The 21,638-nt window shown below is 32.9% G+C and overlaps 3 protein-coding genes across 5 annotated transcripts; 2 read left to right on the top strand and 1 right to left on the bottom strand.

Annotated features, from left to right (window-relative positions):
- The first annotated feature begins 3,749 nt into the window (after window positions 1-3,749).
- Window positions 3,750-4,601, top strand: LOC106778876 (uncharacterized mitochondrial protein AtMg00810-like). The gene is made up of 2 exons (XM_014666876.1): window positions 3,750-4,243; window positions 4,322-4,601. Exons 1-2 carry the CDS (start codon window positions 3,750-3,752, stop codon window positions 4,599-4,601), a joined length of 774 nt encoding a protein of 257 aa, XP_014522362.1.
- A 2,056-nt stretch (window positions 4,602-6,657) lies between these two features.
- LOC106778895 (WAT1-related protein At1g70260-like) lies at window positions 6,658-9,045 on the top strand. Of its 2 annotated transcripts, XM_014666896.2 has the most exons (7): window positions 6,658-7,220; window positions 7,335-7,397; window positions 7,580-7,696; window positions 7,842-8,082; window positions 8,214-8,372; window positions 8,466-8,617; window positions 8,744-9,045. In XM_014666896.2, exons 1-7 carry the CDS (start codon window positions 7,021-7,023, stop codon window positions 8,889-8,891), a joined length of 1,080 nt encoding a protein of 359 aa, XP_014522382.1. In that variant the 5' UTR covers window positions 6,658-7,020; the 3' UTR covers window positions 8,892-9,045. The 2 variants fall into 2 exon arrangements, with proteins under 2 accessions (XP_014522382.1, XP_022632070.1); XM_022776349.1 differs by lacking the exon at window positions 7,580-7,696.
- A 3,500-nt stretch (window positions 9,046-12,545) lies between these two features.
- On the bottom strand, window positions 12,546-18,449 carry LOC106778882 (protein LAZ1 homolog 1). Of its 2 annotated transcripts, none has more exons than XM_014666881.2 (9): window positions 18,289-18,449; window positions 16,472-16,968; window positions 16,191-16,247; window positions 15,440-15,548; window positions 14,950-15,134; window positions 14,757-14,845; window positions 14,262-14,517; window positions 13,082-13,327; window positions 12,546-12,996 (listed from the first exon to the last, which is right to left on the bottom strand). In XM_014666881.2, exons 2-9 carry the CDS (start codon window positions 16,685-16,687, stop codon window positions 12,730-12,732), a joined length of 1,425 nt encoding a protein of 474 aa, XP_014522367.1. In that variant the 5' UTR covers window positions 16,688-16,968; window positions 18,289-18,449; the 3' UTR covers window positions 12,546-12,729. The 2 variants fall into 2 exon arrangements, with proteins under 2 accessions (XP_014522367.1, XP_014522368.1); XM_014666882.2 differs by having other exon boundaries at window positions 18,285-18,449.
- Between the last annotated feature and the right edge of the window lie 3,189 nt (window positions 18,450-21,638).

Below are 21,638 nucleotides of genomic sequence, written 5' to 3' on the forward strand. Positions count from 1 at the left end.
TAAAAGGTTAAGTTTTTCTTACCTATCTCAACGCGATCTTCATCTTTCTCTTTTGCGTCGATGTCAACCGCCGTTGTATCGGAGCTCTGCCGGCCACCGTCGCTCGCTTCTCTCTCTGTCGCTAGAGGAAGCTTCGGGTTGCCTCTCTCTCTCACTTTACTCTCATCTTCAAATCTACCACACACGCATTCTTTTGCTTTCCATATACTTCGTTTGCGGGCCAACATGAATTGGGCCATAAGTGCACAGTGTTGGGTCCAAAATAATATGGTATCAGAGCAGGTCTAGTACCTGCTCTGCTTCCGTTGCCATCGCTGCTGTTTATTGGGCTGTTTCTTGGTGTCTTCTTGGACTGGGTTCTTGGGTTCTTTTTGCTGCCATGGATCAAGCAGACCAAGTCTCCAATCTAGCCAGTCCATTCTACCTACACCCGGGAGAAAACCCAGGTTTGACTCTAATTACACAAATTCTCAACGAAAATAACTACTCTTCCTGGAGCAGGGCCATGAGGAGGGCACTGCTTTCCAAGAACAAAATCAAGTTTATAGACGGGTCCATAAAGAAACCCCAGAAAGCTGATGCTGCCTATGATGCTTGGGAAAGAAGCAACGTTATGATTCTATCATGGATAACAAAAACCTTGTCTCCACATATTGCTGAAAGTGTTATCTACGTGGAAGAAGCGAAAGAATTATGGGACGAGCTTAAGGAGAGGTTTTCCAAAGGAGATTATTTCAAAATCTCAAACTTGCTGCAGGACATACACTCGATTAAACAAGGAGACGGGGAGTCAACCAATTTTTTACAGACCTAAAAATCCTATGGGAAGAACTGGAGTCCTTAAGGCCCATACCTACATGCACATGTGAAACTCCATGCAGCTGTGACTTATCCAAGGTTTCGTTGAAGTATAGAGAAGTAGAACATGTTATTTGCTTTTTGAAGGGTTTGAATAATTCTTACAATACTGTTAGGACACAGATTCTTTTAATGGATCCTCTACCCAACATTAACCGTGTTTTCTCTCTCATTATGCAACAAGAAAGACAGGAAAAGCAAAGTCCTACTGAAACTAGAATACTGGAAAGTGTTGCAGATAAAACTAATCAATGGAAACCTGATCAGAACTAGAGAAATCAGGGACGAGGTACTGGAACTCGTGGTCAAGGCAGAGGAAGGGGAAGAAACCCAAATTATGGAAAACAGTGTTCATATTGCAACAAGATGAATCACACTATTGATGAGTGCTATTCTAAGCACGGATACCCGCCTTGGTATAAGAAAGAAGATAAAAGGAATGATTGGAATTCTATCAATGTTTGTCAAAACAACACTGACTCTGAAGGCACTTTGAAGACACAACAACAGACCATCAACAATAGTAATACTAATCCCTTTACACCAGAACAGATGCAAAAGCTTATGAGAATGATAGACAAGGCCGAAGAACCATCCCTTCATAAGATCAATCAAGTTCAGAGGAAAGAAACTGAGAATAAACCAGGTAATTCTTCCTGGATCATAGACATTGGTGCAACAGATCATGTTACACATGACAAGACCAATTTTGTTGTTTTTTACAAAATTAAGCCTATTTCCATAAAATTACCCAATATAACTATCATCATTGTTGAACATGCAAGAACCGTGAAATTTAATGAAAGTTTTATCATCTTCAATGTTCTCTATATACCTAATTTTTGTTTTAATTTGATTTCTGTACCAAGTCTTATCAAAGACTTGAATTGTAACCTAATCTTTTCTTCTAAGGATTGTCAGATAAGGGAGAAATGTTCATTGAAGACGATTGGATGTGCTAAACCTTGGAATGGACTCTATTATCTACAAGATTTCCCTAAAACTGACCAAAGAGATGTTTCAAAGACAGTTTTCTCGTTTAAAAAGACTGATGTTAACTTGTGGCATCATAGACTAGGTCACCCTGGACCCAATGTTGTAAAACATATAAGTGAAATGTTTCCTTATGTCAAAATTAATATTGATACTTATACTGTATGTGATACTTGTCATTATGCTAAACAACACAAGTTACCCTTTACAAAAAGTTTCTCTGTTACGACTGAATGCTTTGAGGTTATTCATTGTTATGTTTGGGGTCCCCTAAATACTGTTTCTGTTCATGGGCACAGGTATTTTCTTAGCATAGTTGACGATTATAGCAGACACACATGGGTTTTCCAAATGAATAACAAGGGACAAACCAGAGACTTATTGCAGAATTTTATCATCAAAGTCAAAAATCAATTTAACAAAATGATTAAAATTATTAGATCAGACAACAGGCCAGAATTTAATTGTGTCAGTTTCTATGATATGCATGGAATCATTCATAAAAAAAGTTGTGTTGAGACTCCAAAACAAAACTCTGTAGTTGAAAGAAAACACCAACATATACTCAATGTGACACGTAGTCTTCTTTTTCATTCTAATATACCTAAAGTTTACTGGTCATATGCTATAGGACATGTTGTCTATCTAATAAACAGACTGCCTTCTCCCACTCTTGTAAATAAAAATCCTTATGATATGCTTTACAATCTTCCACCTACTTACTTAGACCTCAAAATCTTCGGTTGCTTGTGTTTTGCTTCTACTCTTGAAAACAATAGAAACAAACTGGATCCTAGAGCTAGAAAAGGGGTCTTTCTAGGATATAAGAGTGGTGTCAAAGGTTATATTGTATTAGAGATAAACAGTAAAGAACTTTTTATAAGTAGAAATGTCATATTTCATGAAGAAGTTTTTCCTTATAAGAATTTTCTAGACAGCCAGCAAAGCATAAACAATGAGAGAGATGAAGACGAGTCTTTTATTGATTTCTCAAAGGATTATTATCCTACTGATGGAGACAGACATGATGAGTTAGAAGGATTTAATCAAGAAGAAGAGTTGTAGACTCCTGTTGACATTGATAATAACCAAGAGAACCGCAGACACAGAAGATCAAAAAGGGCCAAAAAGACCCCTGCATATTTGGAAGATTATGTTCATCAGGTGAACCAATCCTTAACTATGAGAAAAAATCTCAAAACTCCTTATCCGATTTCTAATCTGTTGTGTTGTGACAATTTGTCAGAGAAACACTCAAAATACATCATGGTTGTCACTGGAAATAGGGAGCCTCAAACTTATAATGAAGCCAAAGGCGTAAAAGAATGGGTTGAGGCAATGCAGAGGGAAATTAAAGCATTGTAAGACAATGACACTTGGTTTCTAACTCAGTTGCCTCCAGGAAAAACCCCTATAGGGTGCAAGTAGGTATATAAAACTAAGTATAGAGCTGATGGTAGCATTGAGAGGCATAAAGCCCGTTTAGTAGCAAAAGGGTATACTCAACAGGAAGGGATAGACTACCTTGACACATTTTCACCAGTTGTTAAACTCACTACTGCTAGACTTTTGATAGCTCTTGCAGCTTCTAACAATTGGTTCTTACATCAACTTGATGTTGACAATGCGTTTCTTCATGGTGATCTTAATGAAGAGGTTTATATGCAACCACCTCCAGGACTGGACATTCACAAAAAGGGGCAGTTTGCAAACTAACTAAATCCCTATATGGATTGAAACAAGCAAGCCGACAATGGTTTGAAAAATTGTCCTCTTATCTAACTTCTGTTGATTACAAACAATCCAAATTTGATCACTCGTTATTTACTAAAAGAATAGATACTTGTTTCACTGCTTTGCTTATATATGTGGATGACATTGTGTTGGCAGGAAATTCTATGGAAGAAATCAATTGCATCAAAGAACTCTTACACAATAAATTTCGTATAAAGAATCTTGGAGAACTCAAATACTTCCTCGGTTTGGAAGTGGCTAGATCTAAAAGAGGAATTCACCTATGTCAAAGAAAGTATGCCTTAGACATACTAGAGGAAACTGGAATGGAGGGGTGCAAACCTTTTACTACTCCTTTCCTTAGAGACACAAGTCCTTTATACAAGTTGGATAGCTATCTTGATGATCCTGGACCTTACAGAAGATTGATAGGGAAGTTACTTTACCTTACAAATACTAGACCTGACCTATGTTATACAATTAACTTACTTAGTCAGTTTATGCAATCACCTACAGAACATCACTATCGGGCTGTTCAACATGTGCTCAGGTACATAAAGTCTACACCAAGTAAAGGACTGTTTTTCGCTGCTGATTCTCCCATGCATTTGAAAGGTTTTAGTGACTCAGATTGGGCTACCTACCCCAATACCAGAAGGTCAACTACAGGTTTTTGTATCTTTCTTGGGACATCTCTCATTTCCTGGAAGTCTAAGAAGTAGAGAACTGTTTCCAGATCATCTACTGAAGCTGAGTACAGAGCCCTAGCAGCCACTGTATGTGAAATACAGTGGCTCCACTATCTACTACAAGATCTTCAAATTGAACAATCTGGAATTCCTGCTCTATACTGCGACAACAAATCTGCTCGTCATATTGCTCATAATCAGAGCTTTCACGAACGGACCAAACATATCGAGCTTGATTGTCACGTTGTTCGTGAAAAAATCCAGGAAGGTTGCTTCAAGAACATTGTTCCCAAGCTTGGACTGGTTAATATACACCGTCCAGCTTGAGGGGAGGGTGTGTAGAATCGTTCGATTCTCTTCACTGTCGTGTTAGGACAGTGTTTTCGGTTTGTTAGTTGTTTGTTTTTCTGTTTTTCCATTTTCCCCTTTGGAACTCTTTTTATACGGAGTTCCTTTCCCTTTTCCCATTATCAGAAACAATAAACGCTCATGCTCATTTTGAATATACTGCAATCCAATAAAATGTTAAGTTTTTCTTACCTATCTCAACACGATCTTCATCTTTCTCTTCTGCGTCGACGTCAACCGCCGTCGTATCGGAGCTCTGCCGGCCACCGTCGCTCGCTTCTCTCTCTGTCGCTAGAGGAAGCTTCGGGTTGCCTCTCTCTCTCTCTCTTTACTCTCATCTTCAAATCTGCCACACACGCATTCTTTTGCTTTCCATATACTTCGTTCGCGGGCCAACATGAATTGGGCGATAAGTGCACAGTGTTGGATCCAAAATAATATATATATATATATATATATATATATATATATATATATATATATATATATATATATATATAAAATAGTTTGTGATTGATTAGTTTAAATATTTTTTTTGAAAATAAATTTAAACAAATCTATAAAATAGTAATACGTGATTTATTATTAAAATGTTATTAAAAAAAATTATTAAAATACTTATATTCTATAAGAAATTCAACAAAAACAAAAAGACTTGACAAAATATGCGCAGTATCAGGGTGATAGACTCAAAATGAGAAAGAGCCATCTTTTTCTTGAAAAAGACAGCCAAAATCATCTTTTTCACAAATTAAACAAACAAAAGATTATAAATTTAAGTGCATGATATTGTTATAAAATCAAAAGCTGAATGAAATTTTCAACAATCAATATAATAGATATAATATTCCAAAGATAAAGTGTAGATTTACTTTAACTATCTTTTTGTAAGCAAAATTTGATTAAAAAGAGAGGTACAAAAGATGCTTTATTCCAAAGACAATAGTTTTACAAAGCCCTTTTATCAAGATAAAAGACGAACCATGGCCAATATACATTAATATATATTGAACTCAACTCTTACCTTTGTGGAAAAGATGATCACTGTCAAAGTTCAAGACATGAAGAGATACAATCCTTTCATTTAAGTTAGAGTAAATTAGTAGATAATTTATGTAATTGTTGTTTCGTTTCAAATTTTGGCTGATAACTTAACACTAATTATTCTTTACAATATTTAAGTATTTATGTGATTGTATCTGCATCATTCTTATAAATAATAATTTGAAATTAAAAAAAAAAAAGATTCTTAAAACTTTTTGTTCAGTTTTCTTTATGAAATTGTGGGTATGGTTATTAGATGTAACATTATATCATGTTTGGCATAATTTTGTAAATAGTGTATGCAAAAATGAAAAAAAAAAATGTATTGATTAAATTATGGGTAAGAAATACATAAAAAACATGAAATATATCAATTATTAAGCTATTTAAGTTTTACTTGTGCAATCAAAGATTATTAAGGTACGTGTTTTCTGTGTGATATAATAATTTAAGAAGACCCATGGAAATTCTTTTCATTTCGTGAATCAGAATAAATTTATGGTCTAATGTATGGTGTCTAATATTCTCTGTGTCATTTATCTTATATACCTTTAAAATATACACAATTTACAGGGTCCTACAAACTTGACAACACTGCAAAGATTCAAAAAAAAAAAATATTCCACAGAACAACATTTTCTTTAGATTCTAATTGAATCTTTCTTCTTCACACGCAAGATGGTAGTTAACATGAGCTCAGGCATTAAATATCCTCTAGTGGTAGGGCCAGAAGAGATGTCTGCCACTAATGCATTCCCAACCATACTATAAACTTTCCTCTTATTCGCCCCAATTATTTATATATTATACCATGGTTAATTAACTCCATAAGATCAACTACTACAAGCTAAAGAGTGACATATATTTAACTGTTTTTTTACCCTTGGTTTAACGTTAATGATGCCAAACTAAGACCGAAAAGAAAAGAGGACAAATTAACAGAGAACAAGTGCATAAGATCTACCAAAAAGAAAATAACTCAATGATTAAAAACTCTCAGACGTCATCTTTGGTCCCTTGTTTAAGAATTTGGGACACTCGAGTTGCAACTTCACCTCCAAAGTACCTTCCTCTTTTTCTCAAGGGTTGCAACTTGCAATGTCCCATCTCTTTTCTTCCACCACCTTTCCTTCTTATAATACAACCACAAACAACTTTCTACACACAGAGGCTTCGCTTTTTTTGTTTCTACAAGCTCCTACTTAGGGGAGCACACAGACAAAGACAAGTTCCATACCAGATACTCAAAGCTCCTCCCTCTCTAGCTATATATAAAAAGGAAAGTTCTAGTTTCTATTTATACCACCATTATCATATTATCACTCTCTGACTGAGAACACGAGAAGAACATTTAATGGAGGCTAAGACTAAGATGTCTGAGTTGCTGTCGTTCATAATGATGGTGATTATGGAAGGTTGGACAATAGGACTCACCATTTTTGCAAAAACTGCAATAACTAATGGAATGAGCCCATTTGTGTTCATAGTTTATACCAATGCTTTGGCCACTATAATACTGTTCCCTTGTTCCTTTTTATCACACCAAGAGGACAGGTCCTTCTCTTCTTCTTTTCCTTCTCCTTGTGTTGCTAGCTAGCTAGCTCATGAAGTTTCTTGCATGGAGGTTTTGTTTTGGTTCTGATCTTCAGTATTCTCTCTTCTGCACAGAAAGCAGCGGCTAACTTTTACTTTCTCTTTGTTCATGCGATTCTTGTTCATCGGTTTGATAGGGTACACATACATACTCTCTCTCTCTCTCTCTCTCTCTCTCTCAACAGTTCTAACAATTTTTTTGGCCTTCAAATAGAATCTTCACACGGTGGAAGATTTTATTTGCTTGCTGCATTATAGTTATTTAGCTTAACAGTAGTATTCTTATTTGTAACATTTTAATATATTAATGGATTCTGCAGGGTAACCATGACTCAGGCCTTTTTATTTCTGGGTCTAAGTTATAGTTCGCCTATACTTGTGTGTGCCATGAGCCACTTGATCCCAACGTTTAATTTTCTGCTCTCTCTCATTCTCAGGTTCCACCTCATCAAAATCCAGTGATTAATATATATATATATATATATATATATATATATATATATAAACAAATTGAAATTAAAATTATGAATTGTTTTTCAAGAGTTTGCTATAAATATAGTAAGTTTATACTGTTTATTTCAGGAAGACAGAGTTGAATCTGAGAAGCCCTGGTATCCAAGTCCAAGTGATTGGTGTGTTGGTATCAATAATGGGAGCAGTGGTAGCTGAATTCTACAAGGGACCACTTGTAAGACCTTCTTCTCACCACCTTAGACAAACTAAGCAACTTCTTCTCTTCTCCTCAACACCAGAATTTTGGCTTCTTGGTGGCGTTTTGCTTGCTGCAGCTTCTTTCTCCCTTTCAATTTCTAACTTTATCCAGGTATACTCCTTTTGCTTTCTTATATATACCCTTTTAACGTTTTTTTTTCCTTCTATTCTTAAAATCATGTTTTCCCTCTGATGAATAATTGTGGTGTGATTCAAGTTTATTCTTTTCTTTCCACCTGCTAGAAAGAAACTCTAGAACAATATCCAGAACCAATGAAGGTGGTTTCTTATTCTAGCTTAATTGGAACGATCCTCAGTGCAACAGTGTCGTGTATTGTTGAGTGGGACATAAATGCTTGGAAGATAAAACGCAACAAGGATCTTATTCTCATTCTTCTAACTGTAAGTGTCAATATATATAGTTGAATATCATTTTTTGATATACATATATAAATAAGTAACTGCAAAGCTGTGCTGATGAGAGACGTGTAACAGTCACTGGTAGGAGGTGTGATTCGTCCAAATGTTCAAGCATGGTTAACTCGCACGAAGGGTCCACTTTATGTTCCACTTTTCAAACCCTTTGGTATTGCATTTGCCGCTACTTTTGCAGTTTGCTTCTTTTCTAACAGCCTTCATTATGGAAGGTAGTTGAACTAAATTCTCATTCATTTTGTTGACCCCACCAGATGCATATTTTTATACAAGTATGAAAATTTTGGTTCTGATTTGTCTGGAAGTCTACTATATAATTTTTTTTTTAAAATGTGCAGTGTGATAGGAACAACCATACTTGGAATGGGGTATTATACAATAATGTATGGACAAGTCAAAGGAAATGAAGAAGAGACAAGCTGTGACGATAGCTCAGATTCCTTGGACAAGAAGATACCTCTTCTGCAAGAAAAGATGGAAGTGTAAACAGAATTTTGAAAGATTCTAGAGGCAGAGGAATTCACCTATTTTCCAGAATCTTCCTCAGTATCATACAGTTTCAAACTGATTGTGATACAAGTGTCTCCCATGCTGCAAATAGTTCAATTGTAATTAACTCAAACTGTGTATAAATCATGAAACACGTAAATAGCACAAAAACAATGTGGTTGAAACCTTTGCATTGTCGTTGTACAAAAAATATCTGTATTTTGTATATAAATATAGTGTACATGTATCTCGGGTGCTACTATTGATGAGTTTTTGAATGATGAAATTTGCTGGTATTGCTATATGAAAGAAGGCAAAGACTTGAAAAATCAAGCACAGTATAAGCGAGATGGAGAGTTCATATCAGTAGAAGTTTTGCTTGTACTGATATAATTGCGATGGGCCTTCTTTTAATCGAAAAAGACAACCAAAATTATCTTTTCCACAAAAAATTTAAACAAACTCAAAAGTTATGAGTTAAACTGTGTATTTTATAAAATCAAAAGCTAAAGTAAAAGTTTCATAAATCATTAGTCATACATTTCTAAATATTTTCAATTGGTCAGTGTAACAGTACAGGTCAGTATTAACAAATTTTCAATTGGCCAATTCAATCATAAATATTTTAACGTGATTTTCTAAGATAATTAAGAAAAATTAGTCATACATTTCTTTTCAGATGCTACGGATTTAATTCAACCATAAATGTTCTTTTTATTTAAGAATGAAACGAAATTGCAACTTTTTTTTAATGGGAAGTGCTGTTGAAAGTCTAAGTTTTTTCAAAGAAATAACAAAATAAAAGTTGAATGCGGTCAGCGAATACAAATAAGATAGAATAATTTTCCAAACTCTGTATTAGTTTGTATTGATAAAAAACTGAACAGTATTATATTTTATAACCAAATACAAATATCCAATCCTACTACTTTCACGTAGAAATTAGTGGGTTGCGTCTAACTAAATCATAAGCTAAAATATAGTTTTCACTTCTTAAAGAATAGGTCAATAATTAACCTAATTTATTTAAATAAAAAACTGCTTAAAAACAAAATAAAATATTGATAACTTATCTGTTAGTATTCTCTCCCATAAATTAGATGTAAATAGTATTTAGTTTATACGTGACACTTCAACCATGTCTAACATTCTCTTAAACTTTGGAAACTGTACCATTTTTAATGGTTTGGTCATTATGTTAGTCAATTGATTTTGAATGTTAGAGTAGCTTAACTCGATGTTTTCTTCTTTGACAAGATCTCTTAAAAAATAAAATCTAATATTAATATGTTTACTCCTTTCATGAAATATTAAATTCTCATATAACTTAATGGTTGAATTGTTCTCACATAAAACTAGAGTATTTTCTTGTTCTTTGAATCCAAGAGTCTTCAATACTCTTTTAATTTATATACATTGACATGCACATGATGCAATAGCTATGTACTCTGCTTTTGTAGTAAACAGTGTTACCATTGGTTGTTTTTCGAAGACCATGAAACTGCTTTAGATCCTAAAGAAAACACAAAACCATATGTGCTCTTCCAAATCTCCAACAAAATCAATGTCTAATGCAACAATGTGTGTTTTCCCCTTTCTTGTAGAAAATACCAAGTTCATTAGTGCCCCTTCAATATCTCAGTGTTCTTTTAGCTACAGACCAACAAATTTCTATTAGATTGGACATGAATCTACTTATTCAACTAACTCCATACATTAGATCAAGTCTGGTTTCACTCAAGTACATGAGGCTTCCAATTACTTGTTTGAACAATGTAGCATTTATTTTATTCCCTGCATCATTTCTACATAGTTTTGTACCAATAAAAATTGGATTCTTGATTGCATTACAATCATTCTTGCCAAATTGAGATAAAAACATCTTGAGATTATTTCCTTTAACACATGAAAATTTCATACTATTATGTAAAATCTCAATTGCAAGAAAATACCCCATTCTCTCTAAGTTGGACATGTCAAATTTTGACATCATAGAATTTTTAAAATCATCACAGATACTTTCGTCATTTGCAGTATGTATATATCATCGACATATAAGCTCACAATTAATAGTTTACCTCCTTTTGTTGATTTTGTAAACAATGTGTGTTCACAAGAGCATCTCTCAAAGCCACTTTGTAGGAAATATGATTCTATTTTGTTGTACCAAGCTCTTGGTGCTTGTACAAAGCCACTTTTATATAGCTAGTTTAGGAAACATGGATTCTTTTTCAATTAAGTTATAGTGACCTAACTCCGGGGAGAGGTTTGTGAACCGGTAAATTTTGGGTCAATCTTAAGTTATCATAACGAAATGTGAAAAATTTGATGAAAAATTACCACAAATACTCAACTTCTAGTATTCGAACAATTGTATCAATCCTGATATTCAGTCTATAAATGTCTTAGTCTTGTGTTTGTGAATGTCTGACTATAGAATTATGTGATGTGATAAAAATTGAATCTTTAATTTTAAAAATATAAATTTTGATATGATTGGACTTAATAACATTAACTCACCCTTCTGTAGTTTGTGTTGTGTATTTTCTTTCTTTTATAGTTTGTGCTGTGTAGTTATTTTTCTTTTACAATAATCATTATCTTTAACATGAGTAGAAAATAGAGAGAATCATAAATAAATAGAATCTACGAGAATAAAATATGTTTTTACTCTATTGTAGTTAATATAAAAATGATTGTAGTTAATATAAAATATTAGTATCATATCATATTTTGAATAGCTAAATAACTATTAAATGTAAATTTTAAATATTCTACCATTAAAGACTATAACATTATTGTCGATACCTTATCATATACATTATGTCCTTATCTATGAACTAGATTTTTGTAAATACTTAAGAAAGTAAATATGTCTATTTTCTCATATAATTATTATTATTTTATATATTTATATATAACAAAAAACTGCTGAGGTAAACATAACTTAATATCTATGAAACTGATTATAACATGAAAAGTGAAAGTACAGTATGGTTACAAAATACAAATAAAATCAAAATAATTATTATGAAAACGTAAATTGTGATAAGAATATAAAATTCAAATTTAAATAAAATTAATATATAAAAACTGTAAATCTAAATAATATATAACGTGAAATTTAATCTCTTTTTCAAATATCTTATTAAATTCTTATACTTAAAATATATATATATATATATATATATATATATATATATATATATATATATATATATATATATATATAAATTTAGTCCTCACTGTTAAACGGCGATAACTTTTTCCTTTTACGTATTGTCACGTCATCCCTCTATTATTGGACTCATGTCCTATTATTAATTACATGTAAATGTGACGGTAGCACAAATTCAAGACACGATTCAAGATCCCCATCTTCCATCACTACCATTCTCCAAACTTATTCTTCTTATTCCATATCCCAAGCACTCAACAGAGCACACATTTTCTTTCTCCATCTCCATTCTCTATCACAAAAAATGCATTCCATCATCACAAATATTAAAACATAATTTATATATATATATAGACACACACATACATACACTATCACTATTTTGTATCCATTTCGAATTACCCAACCCAAGCATAAGTGAATTATTTTTGTGATCCTAGCACTTCCTGGTGCTAGCCCGACTTCCATTAATAGGCTGGAGCGACTGGCACAAGATATTTATACAATTTTTGAAAAAGCTCACCAGATTGTCATTTTGAGTTATAATTTGACGTCAAAATCTATCAGAAATTTCTATCTCGTGGGTGCAAAAACTATACTTTGTTCAACTGTATGTCAAGGGTTAAACTATCTTCTCTTCCACGATACGGACGCTTTCTATGGGAGACGTTGCCTCTTTCTGCTGGGCAAACCACTATCACTGACACTTCCTTCCACAAAAGTCTCGTCAACATCAGAAAATTCTGGTCTCCAGGAACGCAAGGGAACAACATAACTGTCATCCTTGACCTTTGTGCTTCTCCGCTCCTCTTCATGGCGTTTCACATTTTCAGATATCTGATGGAAGGCTTTGCTTAACTTTGCAATACCCCTTTCTACAGGTTCTACTACACGTGAAACTGTAAATTTCATGTCATCGACAATCTGAAATAAAACAGCGTGAGTTTGACAGAGATACATGATTGGGGAAATTCGAAGGTTTGAAACGTTTTAGTGTTTCGTATCTCACAATTTCACCACTTCCGAAGACCACATCACGAACATTGTGGGTAAATTTCATACGCCTCTCTATGTCATCATGTCTACCCAGATGCATTCTAGTTGAGCGTTCAGAATCTTGAACCTCAGCAGGATCAGGAGGGGTTCCCAGTGATGCATAGTCTGCCATCACTGATACATCACGGACACACCTCTCTCCTCTTTTGTAAGGTAATGCAGGAAAGACGTAAAGGTGCACAACAGCAGCAACACCCATCTGTTAACAAATAAGATAAGGAATCAAATAAAATACAATTCCCAACCAAGAACTACAAAATTGATTGAAAACTTTTCCAGGTTGATGATACTACTGGAAAATTTAGGCTAAACAGTGGCGGAAAATGGTATATGAACACAATTTGACAAAGACGAAAACTGACTTAACTTGCTTAAGCATATAACACCTGATTCAGCTTAAAATAAAAACGAGTCTATCGCAGTTCGACAGCAGAGCAGTTATTGGTCGTTTAATTGCAGCACAACCTAATATTTAATAGAGAAGTTGCAATGCTACACCCTAACGTTTTCCTGATTGCACACAATAACCTTGTTTTCTATAAGGTTTAGAATAATCATCTTCATAGGAGTACACGTAATTTTTTTTAATACAATTTAGGGAGATTAGCGTAATACAAGGGTGTAATGTTAAAACAATAGAGTTTCTGCAAGTCTCTAAAAAGAAGGGGTATCGTATCAGGTGAAATTAAAAAAAAAATAAAAAATAGGAGGGAAAAATGTAATTTCATATATAGATAACAGAGTGAGTACTCCATACTACTGAAGTACTATTGGAATAGGTCTTCATCTATATATGTGCCTCCGCAGAGCTTACAACAGTCGAAGCCTGGTGTGTAAGGATATCAGATGAAGTGAACATAACACTACTGACAACTCAATCGTACGTAGACACAGGGACATTTATCACAGGTATCACTTTTGTACCTTTACAAGCATTCATATATGATACAGATATTCAATGGTCAACCATTTTTCCTAATTGGTAGAAAAATACCCCCAATTTTATGTATCCAAACTTGTCACAGGAACCAGTTAAAACTTTTGTTTTCATAAATAGATCATACCGGGCGATAAAAGTTGACTTGTTCTAAAGTATATGTACGATGATTGTATAAAATCCAAGAATACCATACCTCTATACAGATGATATAGTCTTGTATACGCGTTGTCAGCTCTTGAGCCAAAGACCCTTTAAATGCTCCCATGTAAAAAAGAAATGCAACAGCCACACCTTGCCACCATGTCAAGAAGACGATTGACTTAAAAGTTAAAAATTTTGTCAATGGTTTTATTGGCTCCAATTTATCTTTCGTGACAGAATAGAACTGTACAAGGCAATACAAGGCCCATGTCTGACTAAAATTAAGAATGCATGCCAAATAGGGATACCTGCAAGCACATAGTAGAATTGGGCTTCAAAATGGTCATAAAATTGTGCCCCTTTACCAAAAACAAAAGGTAAGAAAAAGAAAATACAAATAATAAAAGCAAGAAATTTTATGTATGATAAAAATAAGAAATTTTATGTATGATAAAAATAAGACTTGTATTGTAGTTGAGAATTGAGATTATAGATTTTTTGGTATGCATATCATAGGTACAAACAACACAAGACAATATATTCTTACCCATATTTCCATTCAAATTTTCCCTCTCCATAAACCCCAAAAGACTGCAGAATCATTGCCAGCAATGCACATATCGTTTTCAGTATCATCTGGAATATAAGATTTCGTCAAGAAGAAGAAAGAAACTGATTCTTATTTCACAGAAAGAGAAGAGTGGTGGAACAAACGCACGATTTATCAAAATCTAACATACATATTGTACGATGCCAATTTTCACAGATTGATAGAAGTCACTGCCAAGATACCAGTCTCTTAAGAAGCAATTTAAGGGAAATGGATGCTCTACAACTCCATATGCATATGATTCTTTTAGAAGAGGAGTGCTGGAGTCTGTTAGGCTCATACTTTCCATAAATTGAATTGTTTTGTCCTCACCACCTACAAGCAACCATAGACAATTTTCGTATTATTAAAGGGCATGAAAAATCCAACATAATTCAGGCGTTGTGAAGGCGTATGACATCTTTTAATCAATAGAGTATAATATTCCAGCGTCACAAAGATTTAATAGCTTTTACTTTTTTAATTAGGCTTGAGATTAAAAAAAAAAAGGAGGAAATCTTGTATAATATCTCAATCCTACACTTCTGCATTTCTGGAATTTATATATATATATATAGACACACACATAATAACACTACAACTAATGAAAATCATGTAGCTATACAATCTGTTCAGCATACCTAAGCAAGCTATCAAATATCTCTCAAAGCAATACAATGCAAAAGCCTCATAGCAGTCCCGAATAACTTCACAGTTAAATGCTGCACCGGAATCCAATAGTGACAAAAACTGCATCACAAAACCATCAGAACTTTCTAACTTACTATTACAATCATGCTAAAAGGAAACCAAAAGAAAAACTTCCATGGTTGGATAACACACACATAGCAGGCAGATTAATAAATTCCTGGAAAAGTAAACCCAAAGCTTCTCTGAAATTATATTATCACATAACACGAACAAAAATCTGAGTATTATCTACTTAAAAGAAGGAAATTCTAGCTTCAGTGTCAATTATTGAATTTAGATATCATCGAAATCACTATTAGATAATTAAATATTCTCAAAATAGAAAAGGAAACAAAATTACAAAGATGCAAATAAAATATGAAGCAGTGAAAAACATTATTTTAGTCTCGCTGTTTTTGACACTCACATAAATTCTTGAATCATTGAAAAATGTACAATTAGTTATTTATGTAAACAGCAGTGAAGCAGAAAATCTAACCAGACAACATGCACCAGTAGGTAAGTTCCAATATATCCAATGAGGTATCAACAAAAGTTTAGAAAAAATTAGAACAGTTGCAAGTGGAATAAAAAAACACAACCAACAGCGGTCTTCACTTGTATGAATTAATAAACCCAAGTAAAAGATGCTATATAAACAGAACAACACACAGTATTTGGCATTAACTTAGCCTCCCTTACCGATTCTAAGGCATAAACAGGAACCATTAAGATGAGACCAATCAAAAACTTCTGCTCCTGAATCAAAGAAAGAATATATATATATATATATATATATATATATATATATAGAAAATAATATTAAAGGTAAGGAAATTGTAATGAAGAGGAGAAAATGGTCAAGTCAGTTGAAAGGTGCAATTGTAAGAAGCAGTAAGAAAAGGGGAACTGGGCATTACATAAACACGAAGTTTATTGGAGGAAAGATAAGATCCAAAACTAAAGGAACATAAAGAAAATACCTCAGGCTGATTATAGGCAGCTAAATGCTGAAATATCAGATATGTGGAGAGAACAAGAGCTACAAACATAAATATACTTGAACTGAAGACGGTCCAGCCGATGGTAACAGTAGACTCCATTTCTAATTTTAGGGGCCACATGGCCCCTGACCTGCTAGTGGCCTCAACTAGTGTAAAAAGAAATCTGGAAGAACATAGAATATCAATCAAACTCATGAACTAATTAGAATTCGTTGTAACAAATAGTCTTCCCTTGACTTGGTCAATTATATGTTTTACATATTCCAGCCAACACAATGTGAAGGTTTCCGTTCCACAACCCTCCAATTTTGTATAACTTTCCCTCCTTCTGTTCTTCTGTATGGCTGGCAACCAGTACAATGTAAGATACAGTATACGCAAGTAAACCACCTTTATGGTACAAAAGCTATCCTTCAAATTCAGCATGCAACATGTAGAACTAACAAAGATTTCCAAATCGAGATAGGACAATTATCCTGCATTAGAAACCAAATCACTCAAGAATGAATATTTATACACATATATTAAAAAAAGAAACTCCTAATTCTCTTTCAAAGCATGTACAGGTAATTCAACTATTAAGAAACTCACCCATTCTGATTATGAAAGAAGGTTTAATAATGATAAATTTCAGAAATACAAAATAGCAGAAACTCAGAGTTCTCGTAAGTTCAGAAACCATAATCTGAAGTATCATTCAAGTTCTAGACATTAAGGTATCAATAAGCCCCAACCTCTAACTAAATGAATAACTACGGGCAGAACTCGGCTGGCATGCCATTTTTTTATGAAGTATAACAAACGCTGTAACAAAAACTTTAATGCGTATAACTATTTACTAAGTATAGTACTATCCAATAACTGTTAGCTGGCCACCATCACGTCAACTACCTTTAGCTAGACAACAACCTCGTACTAAAGGGTTTGGTTGATGAAAGGGGACCTAAATAAAAGATCGGACACATAAACATCCCACAAGAATGTTTCAGAAAAATCTTTCCATTTAAAAAAAAAAAAAAGAGATTGTTACAAAATTCAGCCTTAATATTCTTTATTATCGCCAAAATTAATATGGTTACATCAATTATCTTTATATATCCAATTTTGCAATAAGATGACACCATCATTAGAAACAAAGCAGACAGCAGAGAGATTTCAATGTATATAGACTACAATGTCCAGTACATAGGATAACAAACACGCACACGCACTTCTCTAAGTTGTCAGTAACTTAATATCCACAGCTACTAAGAGTAGTACAAGACAAATACCAAAAATTAATTATTTCAAAACAATAGTTCCACTTCTCACTTGCAAAAAAGCATGAATACTGTTTTTAGGACTACAACCATATTTTAATTTTAATACATTTACACTCCTCTCTGAGTTTCACAGGAACACATAACTGCAGTGCAGTTTACACAAAACTGTTCTATAAGCAACCTTTCTTTTCACGTTTCATCGACAAAATGCATTTTAGCGAAGAGAGGTATTCAGCAGCAAGCACGGATTCTCAATCCAAATAAAGAAATAAATAAAGGTCCATTCAGAAATTGCAGAGGTGCAATTCGCCGATTATTTTCAATGAACCGCTATATTTTGTCGTAGCAGTTAAAGATAAGAGAACATGAGTGAAAAAAACAGGCCAAAACCCTAGACCTCGAGTGTATGCATTCGAGTAAAGAAAACACGCAATATGCCGAAACGAAAATCACAGCAGCAACTATAACAAAAGAACCATAACAATGAGTCGCAGAAAGTGCCGTGGAAAAATTTAGGAGAAATTTCAAACCTACATTCAGCGTTTTCTTCTATTTTCCGGGAAAAACTGAGCTGGATATTTAGCAGGCAAATAGAACGAAAGTGAAGGAGAAGCCCATGAATATAGCAGTGACGAAGAAAAGAAAAACAACGGATTTTGCTTGCGTAGTTGGAAAACATAATTATGATATATTTTTTTTTTCGAAAAGAAGAAAAGGATAAAAAAAAAGAAGAAGGAGAGATTATAAATGGATAGGTACATTACTTTTGTCACAGTTGTTATGTGAGTAGCTGATTGGAACATATTTCTTATTTGGCGTTTTTTGTGAGGGCTGTGATGTTAAAAATGTGACCAGTTATTGAAAATTTGATTTCCACGTCAGCATGAGTACGTGGCAAATGAAGAAGGGAATAAATGTTTAAGGACTGTTGCACATCAAACCATGCATGAATATTACTTACCTCTAAAACAGTTAAAAAAACTGAAATTAAAAAATTTTAACAAAATATTAGTTTGCATATGTAATTTATTTTAAATTAATTATTGTCTATCTCAAAAATAATTGTTTTATTACTAAAAAAGCATATTAATGTAATGTTTTTTCCCTGAAGTGTTAATAAAATTGTTCTAATAAGTGATACATTTATTATTATTTTTAATTTAGAGAAGAAAAAAAAAATTATTATATACATCTTTATAACATAAAACTAACATTATGATCATGGCTATTTGAGATGTTGTAACATAAGTTGAATTCTTATTGATGAAAAAAGTTATAATAATTTAATTTAATTGAGATAATAAGATAACAGAAGAGCTGAGAAAAATGTTGAATATATGCACTTATTTTTTTTTCTTTTTCTTTATTTTCTGTGTATCGCATTATTTTATCTTTCATCTGTCAGTTGTTATTATCTTTATATATTGAACTATATTTTTTTTAAAATTATGAATTATAAGTATAGTCAATTGGTAACCTAAGGTCAGAAACAAATAGACTTATTATTTGTCAGAAGACTGATTTTCGTGATGAGAGAATAAGAATATATATATATATATATATATATATATATATATATATATATAAAAGTATTTTTTTCTCTAACCATTTTATGTAATAATGAGTGTTTTTTTAGTTGGGGCTAATGCAGAGATGACAGAGCAAATGTTTGAGTGAGAGAGATGAAGGAGAAAGGGTTGAGAGGGATGAAGGAGGTGAGTAAGGGTTTGGGGTTTCTTTTTTTAGTTTTGAGAATGAAAATTATTAAAATAAGGCAAGTGTTCCTGATTTTTTTTTAATTGGGACTAGAGTAGGGATGACAGAGAAAAGGTTGGAGTGAAAGAGATGAAAGAGGAATGGTTGAGAGGAACGAGAGAGGTGGGTAAGGGTTTGGGAGTTTCTTTTTTTATTTATTTAATTTTAAGAATGAAAATTAGTAAAATACCCTTAACCTTAAAACTTAGAATTCATGATATATAAGAGTATTTTTGTCTACTGAAACTGGTACACATTGCTAAAATGTATCAACTGAAAAACAGGCGTACGCAAGTTAGCAAACCCATATATATATCTTCTATTTTTAAGATAAAAAAAGTATAAAATATAAAATTTTGCTGAAAATTAGCCAGATTAAATTCTTAAAACTTGAATTTAGTTTTTAAAATATTGATGGTTTAAGAGTAATTCATTTATTTCACTAATTGAAATTTGAGTTTGTTTGGGCGAGAAAATATAAAACTTGAGTTTTTATTTATTTATCCTATTTAAAGCTTAATAGGTACTTTATAAAAAAATTTACAATTTATTTTAATAGTACTCTATTAATAAAAGTATACCTAAACCTTTTTTCTAAAAAGAAAAATGGATTCATATACAAAAAATATTATTGTTTTCAGCCTATATAATTTACTATTAACTAATGAAATTAAATTTTGAACCTAAAATACTACCATCTTAATTAATAGGATATTAGTGAAGACACACCCACAAAAATAATAGTAAAAACACACACATGAATGTGTATTTTGCGATAATAAAAATAATAAGCTTATTATTATTATTATTATTATTATTATTATTATTATTATTATTATTATTATTATTATTATAAAACTAAATTAAATAATTTTTGTAATTTTATTGTAAAACATTTTATTTATTTTGTAAATAGTTTTATACTTAAAAAAATAGTTAAACTTAAACATGTGATTATTTTAATAATAAAAATAATAAAATAATTATTTTAATTTTAAAAAGTGTTTATTTAAGGCATAAAATTGAAAAATAAATCTAAACATTAGAAAGAAGAATACCACTTATAGTGAAAACATGTGTTCAATAACTAAAAATAATTATTACCTGATGATGCGTTTAAGCATGAGTTTGCATTACTTGTAACTGCTGAGGTAGTTTGACCATATATATGTTAAGTTAGGAGCTTCATTTGTTAAGCTAGAAGTTTGTTACTTGTAACTGCTGAGGTAGTTTGACCATATATATGTTAAGTTAGGAGCTTCATTTGTTGAGCTAGAAGTTTGTTCTGTGTAAATAGTATATCTTGAACGTTAAGTTCATAAACTCCTCTATTTTGTGCTTGTGTTCTCCCATGTTGACTCTGCATGTTAGTGGAAGCCATATTTTTAATAATAGCAATGGCTTCATCAACAGTTTTGAATAAAACCGAACCACCAAAAGATGCATCAACTATCATCTTTGTATGAGGTTGCAAACCATTGCAGAAGGTTTGCACTTGCATTTCTAGGCTAAATCCATGATTGGGACACTTTCTCTATAAAGCTTTGAATCTTTCCCAAGCTTCACATAGTGGTTCATCTACTCCTTGGACGAAAGTAGCAATTGCAGCCTTTATTTTTGTGCTCTTTGATGGTAGAGAGAAGCGAGCAAGAAATTTGTGTTACACATCCTCCCAACTAGTCAAACTTTGATTAGGTTGTGACTGAAGTCAAGCCTTTGCTTTGCCGTTCAGAGAAAATGGGAAGAGTCTCATGTATAACGCTTCTTCATCCTCTCTCATTACACCCATAGAGCCACATAATTCATAGAAAGTAACCAAATGAGCATGAGGGTCTTCCTTGTCCATACCAGAAAATTTATTTGAACTGATGAGCTAGAGTAGAGCAGGCTTCATTTCTGCCAACTTGTCACTCATAGTGGGCCTCACAATGCTTGAGAAGTTTCTCGGGCTTGTGTAAGCAATAGAGTCCCCTATTGTTCTCCTTGGAGGTGGTCTTGTGCCATCCATTTCGTTCACTAAAGAATTATCAAGAAGTTCAATGGGTTGATTGTTGAAAGAAGTTGAAGATTCAGGGGGAAACTTGTTGACTTATAGCTCGTTGTCTCCTTGTGCCACTATTATTTCTACG

This window comes from Vigna radiata, unplaced genomic scaffold, assembly GCF_000741045.1.
Source record: "Vigna radiata var. radiata cultivar VC1973A unplaced genomic scaffold, Vradiata_ver6 scaffold_183, whole genome shotgun sequence".
Taxonomy (NCBI): domain Eukaryota; kingdom Viridiplantae; phylum Streptophyta; class Magnoliopsida; order Fabales; family Fabaceae; genus Vigna; species Vigna radiata.

Excerpts from the sequence above, each read along its gene's own strand:
- LOC106778876 (XM_014666876.1), top strand. The coding sequence starts at position 3,750 with ATGGAAGAAATCAATTGCATCAAAGAACTCTTACACAATAAATTTCGT. Across the intron at positions 4,244-4,321 it reads ACCTACCCCAATACCAGAAG|ATCATCTACTGAAGCTGAGT; the intron begins GTCAACTACAGG and ends AACTGTTTCCAG.
- LOC106778895 (XM_014666896.2), top strand. The coding sequence starts at position 7,021 with ATGGAGGCTAAGACTAAGATGTCTGAGTTGCTGTCGTTCATAATGATG. Across the intron at positions 8,083-8,213 it reads CAATTTCTAACTTTATCCAG|AAAGAAACTCTAGAACAATA; the intron begins GTATACTCCTTT and ends TCCACCTGCTAG. Across the intron at positions 8,373-8,465 it reads TTATTCTCATTCTTCTAACT|TCACTGGTAGGAGGTGTGAT; the intron begins GTAAGTGTCAAT and ends GACGTGTAACAG.
- LOC106778882 (XM_014666881.2), bottom strand. The coding sequence starts at position 16,687 with ATGAGTTTGATTGATATTCTATGTTCTTCCAGATTTCTTTTTACACTA. Across the intron at positions 15,549-16,190 it reads CTGTTTATGCCTTAGAATCG|TTTTTGTCACTATTGGATTC; the intron begins GTAAGGGAGGCT and ends TTTGTGATGCAG. Across the intron at positions 14,846-14,949 it reads AAATTGGCATCGTACAATAT|ATGATACTGAAAACGATATG; the intron begins GTATGTTAGATT and ends CTTATATTCCAG.